Here is a 24,021-nt window from a genome sequence, read left to right as displayed (position 1 = left end):
ACATATTGGGTGTGATATACTGTAGTTAAATATTTCAATTATCCATGGATAACCATTTTGCGGATGCGGATAACCATTCACGGATGCGGGTGCGTATGAAGGAAGTGCAGATATGGATATTCCGTTGTCATCCCCCCTACCAAGTTGATTTCCCCCCAAATGCGTATTTCTTTATTTTTAAAGGAGATTCCAAATACCAGTTTTCATGTTTGTAACCTCTTTAGTTTATTTGGTGTATATATATATTTTTTTTTTTTTCTCATACGAATAATTCAACTAATTTTTCAATACTTTCCATCCCCCCCCCCCCCACTTTAAGATTTTTCCGAAAACCAAAGAATATGTGTTTCCTTATTTTTAAAGGAGATTCCTAATACCAATTTTCACATCTGCAACATGTTAATTTTTTTAGATATACTGTAGATATGCTCATTTTAATCATTCACCCCCTTTTTCAGTTCCCCTTAAGTGGATTTTCCAAAAAAAATATCTCTCTTTACTTTTACAGGAAATTCCAAATAACTGTTTTCAAATCTGTAATATGTTACGTATCTGAGATAATTTGCAGATATAATCCTTTTTAAAAAATCACCCCCTTTGTCACTCCTGTTCACCCCCTGTTCTTCGGATTAACCAAAAACACAAAAGTACGTGTTTCTTTACTTTCAAAGGCGATTCCAAATACCAATTTTCATGTCTGTAACATCTTCATTTTTTGAGATACAAGTCTTCTCATAAAAGGTGTTCAACCCATTTTCCCCCTTTTTTTTACCACCATTAATGGGATTTTCCGAATGCAAAAAGTCACCTGTTTTCTTATTTTTAAAGAAGATTCCAAGTACCAAGTTTCACATCTGTAAAGTTTTAAGTTTTTGAGGTATAGATATCTTCATTTAAAAATTTCACCCACTTTTTCACCCCCTTAGTAACAAAAACGTATGTGTTTCTTTATTTTTAAAGGAGATTCTAAACACCAATTTTTACATCTGTAAACTTTTAAAGTTTTGAGATATAGATATGCTAATTTTAAAAATTTCTAAAAATTCACCCCATTTTTCACTCCTATTTAACCCACATTAGTTGAATTTCCCAAAAACAAAAAAATACGTGTTTCTTTATTTTTAAAGGGGATTCAAAATACCAATTTTCAGGTCTTTAATGTCTTCAGTTTCTGATATATAAGTATCCTCATTAAAGGCATTCAAACACTTTTTCACCATTTTTCACCCCTCCTAGGGGGAAGTTTCGAAAACAAAAAATACATGTTTCTTTATTTTTAAAGGAGATTCTAAATACCAATTTTTACCTCTGTACACTTTTAAAGTTTTGAGATATAGATACACTCATTTTAAAAATTCACCCCCCCCCCCTTTCACCCCCTTAACGATGGAATATCCAAAACCTACATTGAAATATAAATGTATCCTCAAAATTTCATTTCTTTATGTCCAGTATTTTTGGATCGGCGATGATGAATCAAATGGTAATTCTAAATTCCCATGGAGGGAATTAGATATTTTTCCACCAATAGAGCATATCAAAAATCAGATCAAAAATTAGATGTTGGCTTTTCAGGCGTTTGCTCTATTAACCAGCATTTCGTCTTAGGTCTGACACTAGACTCGTCAGAGTGGGATGTGTCAGACCCTACCCACTGATGCTGGGGTGTATGCAGGTGAACTTATCAGAAGCCTCTTATGTGGCACAGTCTGATAACTGAATTAGATATTTTTCCACCAATAGTCAGTCAGTCAGTCAGTCAGGACATGTTCTTTTATACATATAGATATAAAGTCCAATATTTCAACCATTATTGTAAATAATGAATGTGGTACTATATTTATAGTCTTACAGCAATATGTAAACTTGAACATTTTACTATCTATTGATCAGTACCATGATATAATTTTATCTTACATAACATTTCATGATTTTCACCATTTTATATACATGTTATCACATTACACATTTTAGAAATTATAAAACATTTATTGCAGCAAAATAGCCATACATTAGTGAAAGGTATTATAACAATTTAACACTTGCACCATTGGTCGCATAGTCTCTGATTGATCTAGTCCTCTGGGCCGATGACCTTCGATGTTAGGCCCCTTAAAACAACAAGCATCATCATCATCATCAAGATCTAGTCCTCTTGTTGCAGAATTCTAAGTGATATCGTTCACATAACTTTCCACATAATGTACACTTGCATGAGTTTGGCGGTTCATGGTATGTTGGGTTTTCGCAAATGACATGGTGGAATCCATGTACTGCAAGTCTTGTAAACACGTGCCTCGTCTTCTCTTCTTCTCTTTTCCTTATTAGTGTTCTTAGTAGGTTCTCCAATGCCATTGTGTTAGGTAGGGGGTACATTGCCCTTAAATCCTCTATGAGGAAAGTTTCCCGCGCGAGAAGGTAGACTAATCTGGATCTTGTTGTTTTTGCCACTCCGATTGCTCTTTTGATAAATGTTGCTTTAACTCTTTCCAGTGTTGCTAAGTTCTTTTCATTCAGATGTGTCCATATAATTTCAGTCCCATATGTAAGTATTGGAACGATTTTCGATTTGAAGAGCGCCATTGCTGTGTCAAGATTTAGTGTTCTGATGAAGCTTATTTCGTTATCGCTCTAATTGCTTGTGTCGCTTTCTCTATTGTGTGCTTAGTGAAGCATTTTGCAGATGGCTGGAGTGTTATCCCTAAATATTTGTATTCTTTGGTGATAGATATTATTTTCCCTTCTAAGGTGATTCTTGTCGATTTTGGTATTTGCCCTCCTGATCTGAACACCATCATTTCCGTCTTTTTAGTGTTAATTACAAACTTGTGTTCAATGCACCATTTTTCCACTTCGTTTATAGTGTTCTGCAGTTTCTTTAAGCTTTTTGAGCCAATCACAATATCATCCGCATAGACGTATGCAGCTACATCTTCATCGTGTGCAATTTCCTTAATGTCCTTCGCTGCCAGGATGAACAGCAGAGGGCTTAGTGGGTCCCCTTGGAGTACACCATTTGTTTGAATTATTGGTTCTGAAAGGTCTAGGCTGTCCAAGATCCTTATCTTGTTCCATTCATTTATGGAGTTTATGATTCTTGTCCAGACGCTGTCTCTTCCCAGAGTTTCCTCGAGCTTCCTTTGTACTAATGTTCGGTCCAGGAGATCAAAGGCTTTTGTGAAGTCTATAAAGATTGTATAGTATTTTTTCCTCCTTTCGATGGCTTCCCATATGTTATTTAGCAGTAGTTCCACCGCTGCGAGAGTGGATCTTCCTCTCCTAAACCCGAATTGAGATTGGGAGGTGCTCTTCTACTGTGTCCCTTATTCTTTCTTTGATTAGCTTTGTGAATACTTTAAAAGGATTGTTTTCCAGGGCTATCCCTCTGTATTTATTTGTGTCCTTCGGGTCTCCTTTCCCTTTGAAGATTGTCTCCACTGATCTGGGATTTTGGCTGTTTCTATGCATTTATTATAAAGTTTCGTCCAAATTGGAGCTAGTAGATGAGCCGTGTCTTTAAGGTATTCATTGTATATCATATCCGGTCCTGCAGCTTTTTTCTTTTTTGTAGATTCAATAATGTTTTGAACCTCAGTTGTAGTAAGTGGAGACCATGCTGCCGTCTCATGCGTGGTATGCACTTGGTTGTTTTCCGGTGTTCCTTCTCTTCCTTCTTTGTTGAGGGTGTCTTTGAAATGTCTCGTCCATTCCCCCATGCTGATATAGTGGGTCTGTGCCTGCTTTCGAGGGTGGATTGCTATGAATGGGTCTCTCCTGGCTTCCTCAACTATTCTTCTTCCTTCTTCTTCCCTGTATGCCGTTTTCTTCTCCCGTGTTAGTGTTTTGTAGCATCTTCTTTTCTTGGTGTATGTATGAAAGAGTGTATGATTCTCGATGTCCGATTTTAGTCAGTGTAGAGCTTGAAGCACCTCTTTCCTTAATAGGAAGCACTCTTGATCGAACCATGCTTTTGCTCTTCGCATTTTCCTGGGGCTGATTGCTTGTGTTAAGAGTTTCTCCAGTTCATGTACTGCTTCCTCTACATTTGAATTGTTGATTAGTGTTTTGATTTGTTCCATCTGTTCTTGGCATTCTTCCACTTTTCTAACATCCAATCTCCTTGAGAGTGGTCTCCTTTCTTTTTTTTTTCTTTGCCTTCCATTCACTTTGTATGTCGATGCTCATTGGAATGTGTTTTCTTATTGGTGTGTGGTACGCGCTACAAAGTGGATTGATATCCCCTTTTATTTCTCCTCTTATGAGGGCGATGTCTATAGTGCTTTTGCCGTTGCAGCAAATATATGTAGGAACATTGGTGTCGTTTAGCAGGTTGAAACCTTCTTCTTGCAGTGAGTTTATTACCAATTTTGTTTTGTGATTTGGTATGTCCAACCGACAATTTAAATCCCCTGCAATAACTAGAGGGATGTCTTTCTTGCTCTGTGTTATTTGTTGGCCCAATTCGTCTATTATATCTACAGCCGTTGCATTTAGCTGAAAGTAGGTTGCTAATATTGTGATGTATTTTGTCTCTATTAGAATGGAGTGGTTCTGCTCTGATGTCGATACAGTTGGTGTTATCCACGGTTTAAGAAGGACTGTTATTCCTCCTTGGGGTCTTCCTCTTTCTCCTTGTTTCGCTAACAGGTGTATGCTATAGTATTCCAGGTGCTGCCAATGGTCTTTGAGAAAGGTTTCCGTGAATATAGCTGCGTCATATCCTTCAAGAAAGTCTGGTGGAGCTATGCATGCTGCGCTCTTTAATACTTCTACGTTCCATAACATTATTTTCATGCTTCTTCTCCCATCAATTTCTCCAAGTCTTGTAATTTCCGAGAGCTTCTGAGTTGTTTTATTTAAGTGATGTCCCTGTGTCCCTTCAAAAAGACCAAATAAAATGGTAGCGTCTGTTACTCCTGTTGGCCAGAATTCCCTCTTGTTTGCACTTTCAAGGAAGTTGAAAGGTATTCCTACCTTGAAAGCTTTGGTTCTGTATCTTGTTTCTATCTCTTCGCAAGTAACGTTCTCTGTGATTCCCTTTTTGGCTAGGAATCTTTTTACGGCATCTTTCATTGTCTCCTGTTTTCGTCTTCTGCTTGTAAGTCATTGTCCTTCGCTCCTGTACCGTTCATGGTTTGTTGCTGTCCTTCTGGGCGTCTGTGCCTTTTGTGGGTTTGTCTTGTCCATTTTTCCTCTTCTTGTTCATCCGTTGTCTGACTGTTCTTGGTGTTGGTGCGATACTTCTGCATATGGCTGTTGTTCTTGCTCCCAGGTGGAGTGGTTTCCCCTTCCACTACTCTCCTCCGTGAGACAGTTGATTCTCTCTTGTATGATGTCGTTCTTATTTATTCTTACAAATTCCGGTGGTACAGGGTTCTGCTGCTTTGTAGCTGCCATTTCCTCTAAAGTCATATTTTTGATATTGTGTGTGATGTCTTCTATCATTGCTCTCATTTGATTGTTGATTTTTTCAGTAATTTTGTATTCTAGTGTTGGATGTAGCTCGGGGTTCAGATCATCTGCCGTTTCTCCGGTAGGTGGCAGCGTGTGCTGGGTGCCTCTTGTTGACTCTTGTTCTTGGTTGCTAGATGGCGCCACTTGTCCTGCTACACAGCTGTCGTTCTTCTCTTGTAAGCTCTTTTGTGTTCCCTTAACCTCCATTGAAGGCATGTTTTCATCATCGTTTTTTGATTTTCGGGCCTTTTTCTGCCCAGTGAAGTAATTTTTCAGTACACTCACCGCTTTTAGGATTTCCTCCTTTTCTTTCTTCATATAACCTCCTGTTCACGCGATATCTGTTAGGTATTGTGGAGCATCTTCTACACGATCTTCCGTGTCGTCCGCCACATTTTGCTCATTTGATTAATTTTACCAATTTATGACAAAATATTGTTCCTGGATTTCAATATATAAAAAGTGTCTCTTATTTAGGCTGATGATGACCCACACAGGGTCGAAACTAGTACCCTAATGCACTGTAATGTATACATAGGCATTACTATTATTGTATAGTATTGAGTAGGTGGATTAAAACTTTGTCAATTAAATAATATGATCTCTTGATCTGTTAATATTTTTTCCAAAATAAACATTACAAACAAAATTCATCAATTCCAAAATTCAAGTTAGCCCAGGCCAAAACATACGAGTTCATGAGTAATTTACTAAGGGCTATTCCGTTTAAGTCAAAGAGGTTAACCAAAACATACTTTATGGAAAACAACCTTCAGAATACAATGATTAAGGGTAATAGGAACCATATGATAAAAAAATTTACGGTATTAAGCGAAAGTTAATTGCGCTTTCAGATAATCATGCTACTTAATGGAACAAGAGGAAAACCAGAACTGATAAAACTTGATGCATATGCTAGCTTAACTTACTCCCACATTAGAAACACTTCTAGTGTGCAGCAGAGGCAAAACTAACGTACATCAAGTGGCACAAAGTTACGGGAGGCAAACCCCGAGGGAAATGAAATTTATCTATTAATTACACGGTTCACAAAACCAAAAGAAAATGGGGACTGCCTCCAAAACCAAACAGGCAGGCCAGGCTGAAAAGCTAAGGCATCTTAATAATTGAGTGACAAGTCAGCGCGAGTAGGGGTAAACTCCTATGTGAAAGGGAAAACAAACACGAATTTAAATAAAGGTGGAAATGAAACCAACAGTGCTTACCCCAAGGCAGGCCATCCTGGGTGGGAGGATCGCCGAAGTGCGTCTGCTCGCTAGACTGACGAGAACCGAAAAGACCACAAAATCTTGCCTCGCTCTTAAGGAGGTCGAGGCTGGCTCAAATCCGATCACCAGCTAACCAATCAGGCCACAGAAGCTTACCTCACACCACCCAGACTCACCAATCAAAACTCCTGTTATTTCCTCCAACGTAAATGTTTATCGAGAACCTTCCATCTTATGAAACTCGTAAACAACTAGAATATTCTTCTAGAATCGACAGGGCAGACACCCCCTGTTCCAAAAGTCCAAGTCACGAAAATTTCCAGAACTTAACAAAATATCACTCAACAATAACAACCCTTTACAATTTAGTAGTTACATTTCCAAATTTAGATAGATAAAATATTTATATATATACATAACAAAGATTCAGGCTTCTAAAATTAAATAAAATGCTCTACAATAAATCCAAGATGATATTTTACACAACATAACGAGAGGGGGCGATCATCAGGAAGATGGATACTGACATTCTGCGAGTTAGAGCGTGGAATGTTAGAAGTTTGAATCGTTGTGGTAGGTTAGAGAATCTGAAAAGGGAGATGGATAGACTTAAGTTAGATGTAGTTGGTATAAGTGAAGTACATTGGCAGGAAGAACAGGATTTTTGGTCAGGCGACTACCGAATTATCAACATGAAATCAAACATAGGAAATGCAGGAGTTGGTTTAATAATGAATAAGAAAATAGGGCAGTGGATATGCTACTATGACCAGCATAGTGAAAGAATTATTGTCGTCAAGATAGATACCAAACCAATGCCCAGCCTACTAGTTCAGCGGATAATGAGGAAATCGAAAGAATATATGAAGAGATAGAAGATTGAATACAATATGTAAAAGGTGACGAGAATCTAATTGTGATGGGAGACTGGAATGCAGTGGTAGGCTAAGGAGGAGAGGGTAATACAGTAGGAGAATTCGGATTGGGACAAAGGAACGAAAGAGGAAGTCGGCTGGTTGAATTCTGCACTGATCATAATTTAGTCCTTGCCAATACTTGTTTCAAACACCACAAACGACGGCCGTATACGTGGACGAGACCTGGAAACACTGGAAGGTATCAAATAGACTTCATTATGATTAGGCAGAGATTCAGAAACCAGGTGTTGGATTGCAAAACTTTCCCAGGAGGACGTGGACTCTGACCACAACTTGTTTGTCATGAAATGCCATATGAAGCTGAAGAAATTGAAGAAAGGAAAGAATGCAAAAAGATGGGATCTAGACAAGTTGAAAGAAAAGAGTGTGAGGGATTGTTCCAAGGAACATGTTGCAAAAGGACTAAATGAAAAGGCTGAAGGAAACGCAATAGAGGAAGAGTGGGTAGTCATGAAAAATGAAGTCCGCAGGGCTGCTAAAGAAATGGTAGGAAGGAAGAAAAGATCAACTAAGGATCAGTGGATAACTCAGCAGATACTAGACCTGATTGATGAACGACGAAAATATAAGAATGCTAGAAATGAAGAGGGCAGAAAAGAATACAGGCGATTAAAGAATGAAGTGGATAGAAAGTGCAAGGTAGCTAAGGAAGAATGGCTGAAGGAGAAGTGCAAGGATGTTGAAGGTTGTATGGTCCTGGAAAAAGTAGATGCTGCATACAGGAAAATCAAGGAAAACTTTGGAGAAAGGAAATCTACGTGTATGAATATTAACAGCTCAGATTAAAAGCCGTAGGGAAAGAAGACAAAGCAGAAAGATGCCGAGAACATATCCAACAGTTGTATCAAGGTAAAGATGTAGATAATTTGGTTCTGGAACAAGAAGGGGCTGTTCATGCTGATGAAGTGGAAGACCCAATTTTGAGGTCAGAGTTTGACAGAGCTGTTCCTTCTAAATTCCTTCTAAATTATTTACTGCCTTAGGAGAAAGCAGCATGGCAAGGTTATTCCGTTTAGTGTGCAAGATGTATGAGACAGGAGAAATCCCATCCAATTTCCGGCAGAATGTTGTTATACCTATTCCCAAGAAAGCCGGTGCTGACAGGTGTGGAAACTACCGCACCATTAGTTTAGTATCTCATACCTGCAAAATTTTATCACATATTATTTACAGAAGATGGAAAAACAAGTTGAAGGTGAGTTGGGAGAAGATCAATTTGGCTTCAGAAGAAATGAGGCGTAGTTTCAAACACGACCAAGTCCATCTTTTTCACGTTCTGATGTTTTGACTTCCATGGATTCCTCTTTACAAGATGAATACAACGGGAATGAAAGTGGGTTTCAAATCCGGCCATATCACATTTAAAATTGCAGCAAAGAATGGGGTTTCATATCAAAGTCGGCCAAGTCCCTGTTAACCCGCACGGGCCAACAATCCTGCGCTATCCAGTCACGTGTTTTCTTCCGGTAATATAGCGGTCTGACGTTTGTTTGAGTCACATGTGGTGGTTTTGTTTGCGTGTATTTTAATAAATATTTTATAAATAATAAATATATACATAATTAATTGGTCGTTTTTTATAGTATTCATATTTGCTGTGCAATAAAATGCAGGAAATTAATATACGCCATACCAGAAAGCGGCAACGTGATCTTTCCACCTTGAAGCGCATGAGGGAAAAACAGCTGAGATGAGTACAATCAACAACGTGTTGTTAGTGGTGATTTAATCAAGGCTCGGTGATATGTTTCGAAGGCGCGATGGTATTGAATAGGTATAATATGAAGAATATACATTGAAGTAGTTACATGAATCCATATATTTGCAAAATATACACTATTGAAATGTTAATTAGCCTCTACATTGGTTACAATATTGGGTAATTTTACACAAACATAATGTTTAAAATAATAACCTTTAAAGATTTTTCACTAAAACGTATATCATTTTTAATCATATTTGTTCTAAATAAAGTCAAGATGAACACAGTTGGAAAATAGGCCTGATCTAGATTTCTTTTTTCTTTAGGTATTAGGCCAAATTTGCTAATCTAAGTTTCAAAGATGGCCAATTCCTCTTACGTAAGTTTCAAAATCGGCCAAGTCCCACAGTTAGTTTCAAACATAGTCAAGTCCAAATTTTAAATACATTTTTCAATTCATGTAATATATTTAGACTGTAAAAATTGTATGGTAATGAATCAGAAGCCTCTGCTAAGCAACATAAAGATTAAAGTGTCTGAATATATATGAATTAATAACCTAAACTAGTTTTTTGCTTCTCCTGAAAAAACAGCTCAACGGACTTGGCCATGTTTGAAACTATACGCCTCAAATGTAGGAACACGTGAAGCAATCCTGACTTTATGTCTCATCTTAGAGGATTGAATCAAGAAGGACAAGCCCACATACATGGCATTCATAGATCTAGAAAAGGCATTCAATAATGTTGATTGGACCAAGCTATTTACGATTCTGAAGGTGATTGGGATCAGATACCGAGAACGAAGATTTATCTACAATCTGTATAAAAATCAGTCTGCAGTGATAAGAATCGAGGGCTTTGAAAAAGAAGCAGCAATCCAGAAAGGAGTGAGGCAAGGCTGCAATTTGTCTCCCCTCCTCTTCATTGTTTACATAGAACAGGGAATAAAGGAAATCAAAGAGGAATTTGGAAAGGGAATCACAATCCAAGGAGAGGAAATCAAAACCTTGAGATTTGCCGATTATATTGTTATTTTATCTGAGACTGCAGAAGATCTCGAGAAGCTGCTGAATGGTATGGACGAAGTCTTGGGTAAGGAGTACAAGATGAAAATAAATAAGTCCAAAACAAAAGTAATGGAGTGCAGTCGAAATGAAGTCTTAAAGGAAGTAGATGAATATTGTTACTTGGGTAGTAAAATAACTAACGATGGTAGATGTAAGGAGGACATAAAATGCAGACTAGTACAAGCAAGGAAGAGCTTTCTTAAGAAAAGAAATTTGCTCACTTCAAGCATTGATATAGGAATTAGAAAGATGTTTTTGAAGACTTTTGTGTGGAGCGTGGCATTGTATGGAAGTGAAACATGGACGATAACTAGCTTAGAAAGAAAGAGAATAGAAGCTTTTGAAATGTGGTGTTACAGAAGAATGCTGAAAGTGAGATGGATAGTTCGAATGACGAATGAAGAGATACTGAATCAAAATGGTGAGAGGAGATCGATTTGCTGAAATTTGACAAGAAGAAGAGATAGAATGATAGGACACATCTTAAGACACCCAGGACTTGTGCAGTTGTTGGGCAGGTACTAAACAGATGTTCAGCTTTGAGTCGGAGTGTGCTAGTAGCATGTGACATTGCATGATCTCAAGCTTGAAAACAATATATTGGTAATAGTGGTTTCATTCAAAATCTTATCAGGTTCTTTTGTCTGTGCCATAAATATTTTCACGGGTATTTAATTCTAAACCATAGTTACCTTTAAAAATTAACTTCATGCCTCTTTTCAGTGCCTTGAAAATTTTGGTTGTTATTGTACACATGTTCTGCAAAAGCTGAGTATATGTTGTATTTTGTAGCCTTAAGATGTTTTTGGTATCGTATTTGTTGTAAACAAGGTTGGGTTTACAAAAAGCACAACTTCTTTATTTGCTTCACATGTAAAATTACAATATTTACACTAACAAAACTGAAAGTTATCTCGAAGCAAATTGAACTATGAATTTGGAGAAAGAGTCTGTCTTTGTACACTATATACACGTTGGAGTATTCACTTTCACTACTATTTCGGAAAGATAGTCTTTGTGACATGAAAAGTTCTTGATAGTCGAAAACTATCATAAGCACTGACGTAAATATCTCAGAGAGTCCTTCCTTGTTGAAGTGTCTGAGTTCATTAACGTAAGTTCAATGACTGAAGAGTTCCTACTTAGCGAAACTAAGTCGATAATGGGAGCTTGCATTAGCTAGGGAATGATAGTGGCATATAATGGTAAGATTGGGCATGGACAGCGGAATAGGCAAGAGGAGCGGTGACCTGAGGTGAGACCTCTTACTGCCAGAAATTCAGTCCACCTGGCCGAAGCACATTTTCAAGAGGAGTAGCCTCCGAGCTCGACGTAGGGTGTATTCTGGAGCTGGACACCGGGGTCAGTGGGCGTCTGGACAGGCTAGGAGCTCCTTTGTATAGCACACACGACTTTCCAGGCACGCGCACTGAGGGCTGCGCGTCGAGGCTCGAAGAATAACACAGTGGCACGCGTGTAGCTGGCTGGCGGATCGAGAAGGGAGCGACGGACATACAACAGTATTAGTGTCCACCCAGTCCTTCCTATGTATATTATTTTACAATTTTTACAAGTGAGCCTATATACTTGAGAATTGGTGTAAACATCTTTTCTTTTATTGACAGTATATGAATTTCAGATTTGTTCTGATATTTTATTTAGGATTTGTCATTAATTTTTTTTATATACTGTTTTCCTTGTTTTCTTTGGTTGGTTTATTTTTAATTTTCTCTACTTCATTTGCTACTAAAGTGTCATACTGTTTCCTTTTTTTTTTTTTGTCAGATATTTTTAGAATTGCTGTTTTAGTTTCTGTTGTAAACTGTTTTAGTATAGTATTACAAAGTTTTTATTTCATCTTCAGCTTATGGATACATACAACAAACTAGAATGGACTTGTTTGAGAACACCATATTCATGAATACATTAGAATAAGACTAAATAAATTGAAAACTAATCAAAATAAATTAAGTAAACTTAAAAACAAACATTTTTGTAATAATTTTGAAAATTTAGTAGCACACACATTTTGTGAACCTGTCCTCAACATTTTGGACACAACATTAACCCAAGCGGAAACCACCCTACTAGAACTAGATGCCCCCAAACGCAGTTTCAAAAAAAAAAATTAATAATATTACACTCGAACAGTTGGTAGCAGAAACTGAAACAATAATTCTAAAAATACCAGACAACAAAAAAGAAACGTTACACACAATAAACCTCATGATGATTCCATATTGACTTACAAATATTAAAATTGACTCCTAAGAGAAAATTGTATTTTGTCCACCTTTCAGTAGAGTATTAGGAAAATTTTACACTATAAATAAATAAAGCATTTGTATCACCAGTATATGTTTCGGTCCCTATTAGACCATCTTTAGCTGGCTAGTAAAATTGACTGTAGACATTATTAAACACTACTAGAAAAGTATGAATATAATACATAAATGTGGTGTGAAATTAAGAATTCCAAATATCAGTATGAACTAACTTTCAGCTTCTACTTGGATTATACATGGTAATACAGTATTTGAAGTGCCCCACTTCTTTAGGGGATACTGTAGAAAAATACAAATTTGGAAATATCCTTTTTACAAAATGGTTGGAATTCCTTACCCATTTTGTCCTATTGTTCATTAAAATGTATACAGCTAGCTGTATCTTTTCCTAGTGTTTCGTATCAGTTCACATGTTTTGGATGCCTCATCATCTGTTCTTGTATGACCTAGTTCCACCTATGTGTTCTTAGCAAAGGTAGTAGAATAAATGAATGATAGTTTGCAACTTTGGCTAAACATGGAATAGGTAAGGCAATCTCTGACATATTGATTGTATGAGTAATGAGTTTTTTTAACATTACAGGTTAGATGATTATCTTGAATATAAGTTACCATTTGCACATATGTAGTCATAAGTGGTTAGAAATAGACACACCATTAAGGGCAAGTTAATAGACATGTTGTAAAAAATTCTTTAGGATGATAATCATCTTATGTCATATCAGGAATGAAATTTAATTAAAAATATCTTTCCTAAGTGTTGGAAAGGAAATGAAATCTTCAATCAAAATTTTATACACATAATGTTGAGAATATTGTGGCAATATGTTCATCAACTTATTTTCCTGCTGGAAGACCTATTTGCTTCGGTTGCTGCAGTATATACTTAAAATCTAAATGTTTTCCATGAAGTGGTCAGCCAGTGGGAGGAAAATGTGGATTCTTCTTCTTCTTTCTTTATAGTCTCTGTAGGACCCGGGAATTTTTGTCATGGTTTGGGTTTTCTTCTTCTACTACCAGAACCTCTTCATCCTCTCTCTCTCTCTCTCTCTCCTGTTCTTCAGCAGATATTTTCAGTGTTCTTCTCTTCTCTTCTCTTCTCTTCTCTTCTCTTCCCCTTTGGTGCTTTTCTATCCTGTTCCTGTACCTTTCTCTGTCACTGAGCTCTGGCGTACTGGTTGCTGTATATTTATTTCTCCAGCTATCTGTCCCTTCCACCTTGATCCCCACCTCAGTCCAGTCCTTCTGGAGTTCAACAACCTACTTTGTTCCCATCTTTCCTCTCGTCCTATGCATTGTCTACCAAACTCTTATTGGCATTCTCTCCATGTCCATCCTGATCACATGTCCAGAAAATCTTGCTCCTTTGAGTCTTATTTCTTTTGAGATCATCCTCATGTTTCGGTACAAACTCCCTTGATCTTTGTTCTGATCTGTCACCTTCTCTTTTTTGGTCCCAGTATCTTACTCAGGATTTTTCTCTTCTTTCTTCAGTTGCTCTGCTCCATGCCTTCCTAGTGTCAACGTTTCAGCCACATAAAGTACTGGTACTGCATTCTTCACTGTTGCCTTGTAGTGTCTGAGCTTTGCGTCCATTGATATTGTACCAGGAAGGCATAGGCCCTGGCACATCAGGTTATAAAATCTTTAATCATGAAAGAATGGCTGAGTTGTGCCATAAGGAACAGCTGTCCGAGAGAATGTTCTTGTCTCTACTACTCCGTGTAAGTGTGAGGGAGACAGCAAGAGAGGGGAACAAGGTCAAGTGACGTCAGCGCCATATGTATCTCACCTCCCCATGGAAACGTTTAGAAATGATATTTATAGCTTTTAAACGACTCGACCGATAAAAACGAGACAAACACCAACATGTAGCCCACATTTCAAATGTACAATGTTCAAAATTTGACATCAATCCACCTAGTAATTTAGAAGGTATGACAGTTAGAAGTTTGGAATGTATAACCACCCCTCTGTCGCCTGACCCAGTGAGCTCGCTCTCAGCAGAATATAAATAGGTCAATGACTCAAGGGTATACTCAGTTGAAATCTACAACTCGATGTTGGCTAGAAGTCATACTGCTCCGTCGCGCTTCGCGAGAGATGTGTAAGTCATATTCTAAAACTTTGAATTTGTGCAAGATCATATAAGTGGAGTTTCAACCGCGTCGTGGACGTGTGATGTGTTGTAAAGTTCTATCAAACCGAGTTTCGTCGTATAAGATTTAGAGATTTCTTGAACAAGTGATCTTGCTATAAAGACTGTGCATTTAGGTATAACTGAGAACACCAGTGTTTAATTTACCATTCGACAGTATTATGGACTTTGTTAATACCTCACACATACCTGCCAACCCTTCAGATTTACCCGGAAACTTTCCGTTTTGTAACTCGTCTTCCGATTTATTTTTTAATTCTTCCTATTTTTGACCAATATAACCTCCAGTACAGTCAATACTCTTCCTCTAGGATAAAGGATAAATTCTATTGTGCTTGTGTAATTTACCCAACCTCATTTTCAAGCATTTTTATATGATGCTTTATTTCGCGAGTGTATCGTCCGTCGCCTTCGTGTATCGTGTTTCTTGCTCGCTACAGCAGCATGTGTGCTTTATGGCAGGGGATTCGGGACGGCAATCGTCCTACAAGCAAGAGGGGGTAGCGAGTGCTAGCGACTCAGTTAATCGGGACGAAAGAATGAGTTTCGTATTGCGTGGTTCGCGCAATATTAACGTCGTTTCTGTGCGTATTTCGTTGGAATTGTATGCCACGTGTTTTTTCTAGCGGTTAAGTCGTACGTTAATAATCTATGAGACATACCTATCTGTTTTGTATGTGCTAGTTTCGCGTATTTCACTGCATTTTTGTTTATTCTTACTTCATAATTTTAATGAGTTGAATGTATTTCAGGGAGTTGTGTCGGTGAGAGTTTCTGGTATTTCCTCTCCACGTTATGGCCAAAAACCATAACAAACGTTATCTCCAAGTGTTCGGAGATACCTATAAAATTAAATTTCCTTTCATTTTACAGTCTAATAAAGGAAACTATTATGCGAATCACCTCGGGAGATAAATTTCGAGTTATCGAAATTTCGATATATAGGGAATACCGTTTTTGAGCATGTATAGCATATAATTGAATCATATGTATCTACGGTCTTACACTGAATACGTTATGTTTAACGGTGCCGATACTTAAAAATATACAAAGAAACTCTATTTTACGGCATCGACTAAGTGGTATGTTCCAAGCTGTCAGCGGAGAGATGGCGTGAAATGACACTAGTAGACGAATAAGTTTGAGTGGTGTTTATAAAAGTAGGAAAGATCACAATATGAAGATAAAGTTGGAATTCAAGAGGACAAACTGGGGCAAATATTCATTTATAGGAAGGGGAGTTAGGGATTGGAATAACTTACCAAGGGAGATGTTCAATAAATTTCCAATTTCTTTGAAATCATTTAGGAAAAGGTTAGGAAAACAACAGATAGGGAATCTGCCACCTAGGCGACTGCCCTAAATGCAGATCAGTATTGATTGATTGATTTAATTATAACCCTTATTATAGTTACTTTTTAGAAAACGGTATACAGTAGTGCAATAAGAAACATAGCTCCGTTAACACCTTTGGAAAAAATCCGTTAGTCTCTTCTGTTTGTTGCGATTAACCTTTCCTTCCTTCACGTTGAAACTTTTCGTCAGTATCACGCAGCCGAATGCTGGAGCTCGTCATCCGCGACTTCGGGGGTTACTTTCGTACGCGACCGATAATTAATTGACACCCCAGAAACGGTGAGGATTTGCCGATCACTAGAAGTTCGAGTTTTTCGGTTCCCGTCATATTAGATTCCCGCTTCACTGGAACCCTTTCTTTACTTGTTAACAGTTAATGCTGCACAAAATTCGAGTTACAGAGTATTTTTTGCTTCAAGGGAGGAAACGTTTGCTTCGAGAAATCGAGAAATTCGTATAACCGAATTTCGAAAATAGAGAAATAAATACACGTGAAGAATAGGACAAACGGCCGGAAAATATAAGTTAGTTCGAGATACTGAAAAGTCGAGTAATGGAGTTTTGAGATATCGAGGTTCGTTTGCATTATTAGTATGTATGTATGTATGTGTCATAAATGAGAGTGATTAGGTACCTACATTTTCTTGTCACCATTTTAATGGTTTTTTTTGTTTAAGATTTTAAATTGAATGATCAAATCACATTGTAACTGTAGGTATGCATGCCATTTATCCTGTCTCTTTTCACTCAGATCTTGGCGCAATATGTGTGTTGAAATCCAAGAATGAAACAAACGGAAACAAATCTTACTATTTTTTATTTCTAAAAGTTGGCAGCTATGCTCACATATTTGAACTCTGTTATGATCATTTACAGTGACAAGTATAATAGCAAATTGTGCGTGATGAATTACACTTTCAATTAATGATAATTTCATTAGTCTTGAGTTGCATTTCTCGTATACAATTACGATTGTGAACTATTTGAAGTACTATTCCACTCAAATATTCAGTAATTAATAGGACTGTGTGTGGCTAAATTTCATGTCTTTTTCTTGAACATTCGATTAGAATCTTCAACGCTAATGAGTGTGATGTTTGCAGAATGGCTAAACGTTAATTTGTTATATTTTGAATGTGAAACAAATAAATTTTTGTTTAAAAAGATTGACCGTCCGATACCACCCTCCATTTTTCAAACCTACAAAAGTGTAATGACCTCCTTAATATGTTAATATTGTCCGTGTTTTTAATTGTGATTAAATATATTCTAGTGAGTACGTTGATATAAGAATATAGATGCTTATAAAATGCATTGCATGATTTTTTTCCTATTCCATAAAAAAATTATGGCAGAAAAGTTAAACTGTCCGATACCTCCCGACTTTCCCCTACTACAGTAACTTGACTTATAGCTCAAACTGCGACATAGACTGTGCTATTCCAAGTCACGTATTTAATGCCATAGTGCTAAAGTGTGAGTATAAACGGTGCATTTTAACTTATGTCAGTGTGAAATACAATTCGTTAATGATAATTAAAAGTCCTACAACTCGCTGTATAGTGTCAATTGAACTTTCCCGTGTTTCAACATTTCTTTTTAAAACACCAGAAATCTTGGCAAAGTGTCGTAATATGACACTACGTAGAATGTCATACCCAGCGTGAGATTATTCATGGTGTCTTCGAGGGACATTCATGGTGTCCAGTGAGGTATTAATCGTGGTATCTACGAGGGTTTAAAGCGTGGTGTCGTCGTGGGATGGAAAGTGGTATGCTGCTGGTGCTGAGTTTGAGTTCGGGCTGTTCGCTGCAGAAGTTCCTGTCACCAAGCTGCAGAGCTGTACTTCATCCATTCTCATGAGCAGAACACAGGTGATATAAGTGTATTTTACCTTTTCTTAAGTGAGTAATTACACTTAGACAATAACTGACCTTTTAATAATGAAAAGTTCTTCATAATTTTTAACTGTGTGAATTCTGCTTGTAGAAATTGTAGGAGACTTCAAGTCATATTTCAATGAACTTTAGGTTTCTCTTCGAAGTCGTGTAAACTAAAATCATTTCACAATAACTAGATGAACTGTAGGGCTTGTCATATAACAAGTGCACTATTTAACAATCTGGTATATTTGTTTAGATGAACTGTAGGATTTCTTCAGCAAGTGATTGAAAATATTTAATTTGAACTATAGGATTGCTAAAGCAAGTATAAGATAATATCATGTTTAATAACTTTAGAAAGACTTTAGGTTTTCACCACGAGTGATGGACTTAATTTTCAATTTAAAAATATTGTTAAATCAACAAGTGGTTGAATTTAGTTCTATGATCAGAGTGTTATTTTGAGTTTATATGAGAGATCCTAGATGAACTTTAGGGTGTATTGAGATCTTAGAAATCTGAACATTATTAACATCGAGTGGATATATAGGATTGTGACAGCGCATATATTTCATTTACTCAATTGCATTCTGAGGAGATCAATTGGAAATTTAATTTTGATGAAATATTGTCAAAAATTTTAATTATCATCTATTATTCGCCCTGCAAAATCATCCTTCTCTGTACCGACTCCAATCGCAACCACACACTACCTGAGATCCTTCCCATGCTCTGACCCCATAACTATTTCCAAATCAAAATCAAATCAAATCAAAATCTCTTTATTTGCAAATGAGGTGTCTACCTCGGTGGTAAATGGTACACTAAAATACATTATTGTCAAGCACTAAATTTTAAATTAACAGGAGACGAAGAAAATTTTCCTAGAATACAATATTATACAATTTACGCTAATAATTTTTTCTATTAAACACACACATCATCCTTAATAAATTTATATTGTTTACAAAATTCTACTTATAATATCTTACAAACATAGTCAACTCATATACAGTACGGTATGTGAAATTACTTCTAATAATACTATACAACTGGTATAAGATTAAAATTAACACTGAATTTATTTACATATTTATATTTTACCCATTTTGGAACCTAAGTAGCATAACGAGCTGCTGCGTCTTAACCAGAGCCCCTTTTGCCACCACTTTTCAGAGTTCCTGAAGGGCCTTCACAGCTACCGTAGCGGTCCCAGGGCCCTCGAAGTCCCCACTGTACTTCACCCCTACAGGCAGTCCCCTACTTGGGCTGTCCAAACTCCTTAGACCAAGGGATGGAATTAATTTAATCACACACATTTATTATTTACAATATCCTGCACTGGTCGAATGCCCTCTAACATTTAATTTATTATCTCTGTTGTTGTTTATTCTCTTCTTGAATATCTGTACAGATTTTGGAAAAGGATCAAATACTACCCCTGATAAACTGTTCCACTCCTTCACACCCTTCCCAATGAAAGAAAATTTACCCCAATCGCTTCTGCTAAAATTCCTTCTAATTTTGTACTTGTGGTCAGTTCTACCAATATAATTATTTTCCAATCGAAGCCTCTCACGGATATCTCCCCATGCTTCTTCTCCTGTATAGGCTCTATATAATCCTATAAGTCTAGTTTTCTCCCTTCTCTTACTTAAAGTTTCCCACCTAAGTTCCTTTAACATTTCTGATACACTACTCTTTCTCCTGAAATCCCCTGTTACAAACCTTGCTGCTTTCCTCTGCACACCATCTAGTTCTTTTATTAGGTATTCTTGGTGAGGATCCCAAACACTGTTTGCATATTCCAGTAATGGACGAACCATACTTAAGTAACTTTTTTCTTTTAATTCTTTGTTGCATCCTTTAAGTAGTCTCATTATGACATGTAACGATCTGTATGCTTTCCCAACAATGTCGTCAACATGACCCTTCCAGTGCAAATTACTTTCAAATCTCACACCTAAGTATTTGCACTTGCCATCTTTTGGGATAACTACCTCATCCAAAGTATATTCAAATTCAGTTTTAAAGCTCCTGTTTGTAAATGTTGTAACAGTTGATTTGCCTCCATTAATCTTCATATTATTTTCTTCAACCCATTCTTGGATACTGTCAAGGTCCCTTTGTAATTCTGAACAATCCTCAATGTTATTTATTTCCCTATAAACAATTATGTCATCTGCATACAATCTTATTTTCGATGTTATATTGTTCCCTAAATCATTTGCGTATATTAAGAAAAGTAATGGACCGATTATACTACCCTGTGCAATTCCCTTCCAGACTTTCTCTTCCTGTGATATATTATTTCCTACATTGACTTTCTGAACCCTTGAATTTAGAAATGTTCTTATCCAACGTATAACCCTTACATCCAATCCTATTCCCTCCAATTTCTTTAATAATATTCCATGTTCCACTCTATCAAAGGCTTTGGAAAGATCTATGGCTATGCAATCTAACTGACCTCCTGAATCCAACTGATCTGATATGTCCTGCTGAAATCCCAGTTTCCCGGTTTATTGTACTCTTCTCTTTTCACAAGGTAGCTAGTCCTCATCTTTTTCATCCTCTCTTTCATCCCCTCACTGCTCCTGTTCTTTCCTTTTATATATTCTCCAAGGTACTTTCACTTTTCCATCTTCTTCACAGTGCTTTCTGATGTTTTCTAATCCCTGGTGCTATTCAGAGGCTTTATCTTTTCGTAGCCAATCCATAGCTCTATCGTTCTAGCTGTCTTGCTCTTGTTGTCGAATTGTTTCTTTGCATCATCTTTTGTCTTGCTTACTATGGCTATAATACACAAAATTCCCTTAAAAATGTATTGACCAAGGTGGATTTTTAAGGAAATTTTGTGTATTATACATTATCAATACGGATCATTATGAATATGAGGTTCATAAACATTAGTACTATCCCTGTGTCATCCACAATGGCTAGGCAATCCACCTGTGCCCTGTTATCCCACTTGTCCCCCACATGTGTATTTGCTATCCCCATCTTGTCATTTGTTTTCCTCCATTTGTAGTATATTGTACAGTGCTATGTTATATAACATCTCCCTGTTTCACCCTGGTCTTGATCTCAAACTCTTCTGATAGTGGACTGCTGAATCACACCCTTGCCTTTGTCAGGATCTCATTTATCAGTTCTTGTGTGGTGTCATCTAGTCCTCTGTTTTTTTTTTTTTTTTTTTCAATTACCTTTACATCGCACCGACTCAGATAGGTCTTATGGCAGTGATGGGATAGGAAAGGGATATGAGTGAGAAGGAATCGGTCGTGGCCTTAATTAAGGTACAGCCCCAGCATTTGCCTGGTGTGAAAATTTGAAACCACGGAAAATCATCTTCAAGGCTGCCGACAGTGAGGTTCGAACTCCCTATCTCTTGAATGCAGGCTCACAGCTGCACACCCCTAACCACATGGCCAACTTGCTCGGCCCTCTATTCTTTAGAATCCTCTCCAGCATCTGTTTATCTGTGGAGTCGTATGCCTTCTTGAAGTTTAAGCTTTCTTGTTCTTCAAGGTTCTGTACTCGATCAGTTGATTCAGAGTAAAGATCTGTTCTGTACACCCTTGTCCTTTCCTAAAACTCTCTTGGTAATCTACTGTACTGTGGAGCTGTTCTTCTCCTCTTTCAGGAGTAGTCTTAACAGCACCTTGTAACCGACCTTTAGTAGCGATATCCCTCTGTAGTTGTTTGCATCCCTCTTTTCCCCTTTCTTGTGTATTGGTACTATGATTGCATTCTTCCATCTTTCTGGTAAAATCTTCACCCTCCAGAACTGAGTAAAGAGCTGAGTTATGTTGTCTATTGCCTTGTCGCCTCCCTGCTTTATCATCTCCTCTGATATCCCACCATCTCTGGTTGCCTTTTTATTCTTCAGGTTTCTTATGGCTTTGCCAACTCATCCCTGGTCATGGAAGTTACATATTTTCCTTATTTGCAGTTTTCCTTTTTGATGGATTTGGATGCCTCCATTCTGACTTTGTCAAATGGTTATGTCTGTTCTGAAGTCTACTGGAAGCAGATTATTATCGATCGCATAATGATTTTTACTAATTTTCTTCCTCACAACCTTAAATACATTTTTTCTGTGTTTTCTTTTAATTTGCTTCTGCTTTGAGTAGTTAGTAAACCGATGTTTTGTTCATAGTTAATGATATATCTTGGCCTTGTGCATGAAATATTTTTATTATAAGAACTTTTTTTTTTTTCTGTTTCTAGAGATGCACCTCAGTGGAAACAGCGAATTGCTGGAAAGTCACTTCCAATGGAAAAGTTCACTATAAAGAAAACAGAACGTTTCTTTTCTCAAGGAAAAACTTTAATACTACCTGCATTTGAATTACTGTATCTGTGGAATTTATTCAAGGTTTTAGGGAAAAAATTTGAGTTAGTAGAAAATGTGTTTAAAATCATTGATAAGACCCTGAAGATGCTAGAAAGTCAGGAAGGTAAGTATTATCAATACTTCTTTATGTAATTAAAAAATTCTTGCAATTTTTCTTGTGGAATTTCTGAGTGTTTTAGATCAGTTTTCTACTAAGAGAAATCAGATATGAATGAGACATTTGAAACTGACATAGAATACTTTAATGCTCATTAGTGTGGCAACAGTGCACAATTGGTAGCAGTGCTTAGTCAGGCTCTACACTGTATTTTTGCTCCTGCAGTTATTCCTCTTATTGTTATCATGTAGAGTGAATGCCTGTAATAATAACATCCATACTTACTGAGTTTCCTGCACATGAAAATGTTACACCTGCAGAAATCTTGCTGAGATTGTGTGCACAATTCAATGCTGTTACACTTTTGGAGTCTAATACTCGAGTGGCACAAGTCCTTTTGTGAAGGTTGATTAAGTAGTAAATTCTAACCTCACTTACACCTTATCCCAAACCAGCATAATTTTGCAGAAAATTTGGAAGTTCAAGACTGTCCTCATGATAACACATGAATAAGGGTTCATAGAATTAGTGCAGCAAGTGGTATAAGTTGTACAAGTGTGCAGACAATCATTAAAGAGTTGGGTTTATGCAAAGTCACTTCAGGGTGGGTACCAAGAATTTTGAATGCAATTCAGAAAGCTGTAAGAGCTTACATTTGCCAGGCTGAGTGGCTCAGACGGTTGAGGTGCTGGCCTTCTGACCTCAACGTGGCAGGTTTGATCCTGGCTCAGTCCGGTGGTATTTGAAGGTGCTCAAATACGCCAGCCCCGTGTCGGTAGATTTACTGGCACATAAAAGAACTCCTGCGGAACTAAATTCCGGCACCTCGGCGTCTCCGAAAACCGTAAAAGAGTAGTTAGTGGGATGTAAAGCAAATAGCATTATTATTATTATTATTATTATTATTATTAATAGAGCTTACATTTCTTAGAAGCTTTTGAATCACTTCAGAGCCAAAGAACAATTAGTTTTGTTGTGCATTCTGATATGTAATGAAACATGGGTACACCACTATAGCTCTGAAATGAAGAGGTCTCATTCAAAATGTGGAACATTTCTGGTGAATATAACTCTAAATCTTTTCAGCCTGTCAAAAACACTAATTATAACACATATAACACTGTTACATACCTGTAAAAAAAAAAAAGCTACCATTAAACAAAAAATGACATGTTTCATTCTACAAGAACATCCTCAGATTCTATAAATCACTTTAAATCATGTGTATATACGTACAATATTGTTTAACCCATTAGCGCCGTGCATTGCCATATGGCAACGATTCTCGTGCCTTTTTCTTTTAGTACTGTTTGCAACATGAAATGATCTGAAAGGCTGTGATGTCACCTGGCAGTTAGAGAAGTGTTTGTAGAATCGAGTAATCGCATTTATTTAATTTGAAAATCTATTGTTGTGTCACAAGAAGTGGTGGACTGTTCGTTATTATCAGAGTCCCACAAGAATGGCTGCCAGCATTGCGTAAGTAGAAT

The 24,021-nt window shown here is 37.1% G+C and overlaps 1 protein-coding gene across 4 annotated transcripts in view; it reads left to right on the top strand.

The window, feature by feature from the left end:
- The window catches only part of LOC136862909 (tetratricopeptide repeat protein 39B), a 545,055-nt gene that overhangs the window by 463,053 nt on the left and 57,981 nt on the right, over positions 1 to 24,021 (top strand). For all 4 annotated transcript variants that reach the window (XM_068226207.1, XM_068226205.1, XM_068226206.1 and 1 more), the window contains one exon: positions 22,308 to 22,537. In XM_068226207.1, coding sequence (XP_068082308.1) covers positions 22,308 to 22,537 — 230 coding nt within the window. The remainder of the gene's footprint in view (positions 1 to 22,307; positions 22,538 to 24,021) is intronic.

This window comes from Anabrus simplex, chromosome 2, assembly GCF_040414725.1.
Source record: "Anabrus simplex isolate iqAnaSimp1 chromosome 2, ASM4041472v1, whole genome shotgun sequence".
Taxonomy (NCBI): Eukaryota; Metazoa; Arthropoda; class Insecta; order Orthoptera; family Tettigoniidae; genus Anabrus; species Anabrus simplex.
This window is presented reverse-complemented; position numbering and strand designations above follow the sequence as displayed.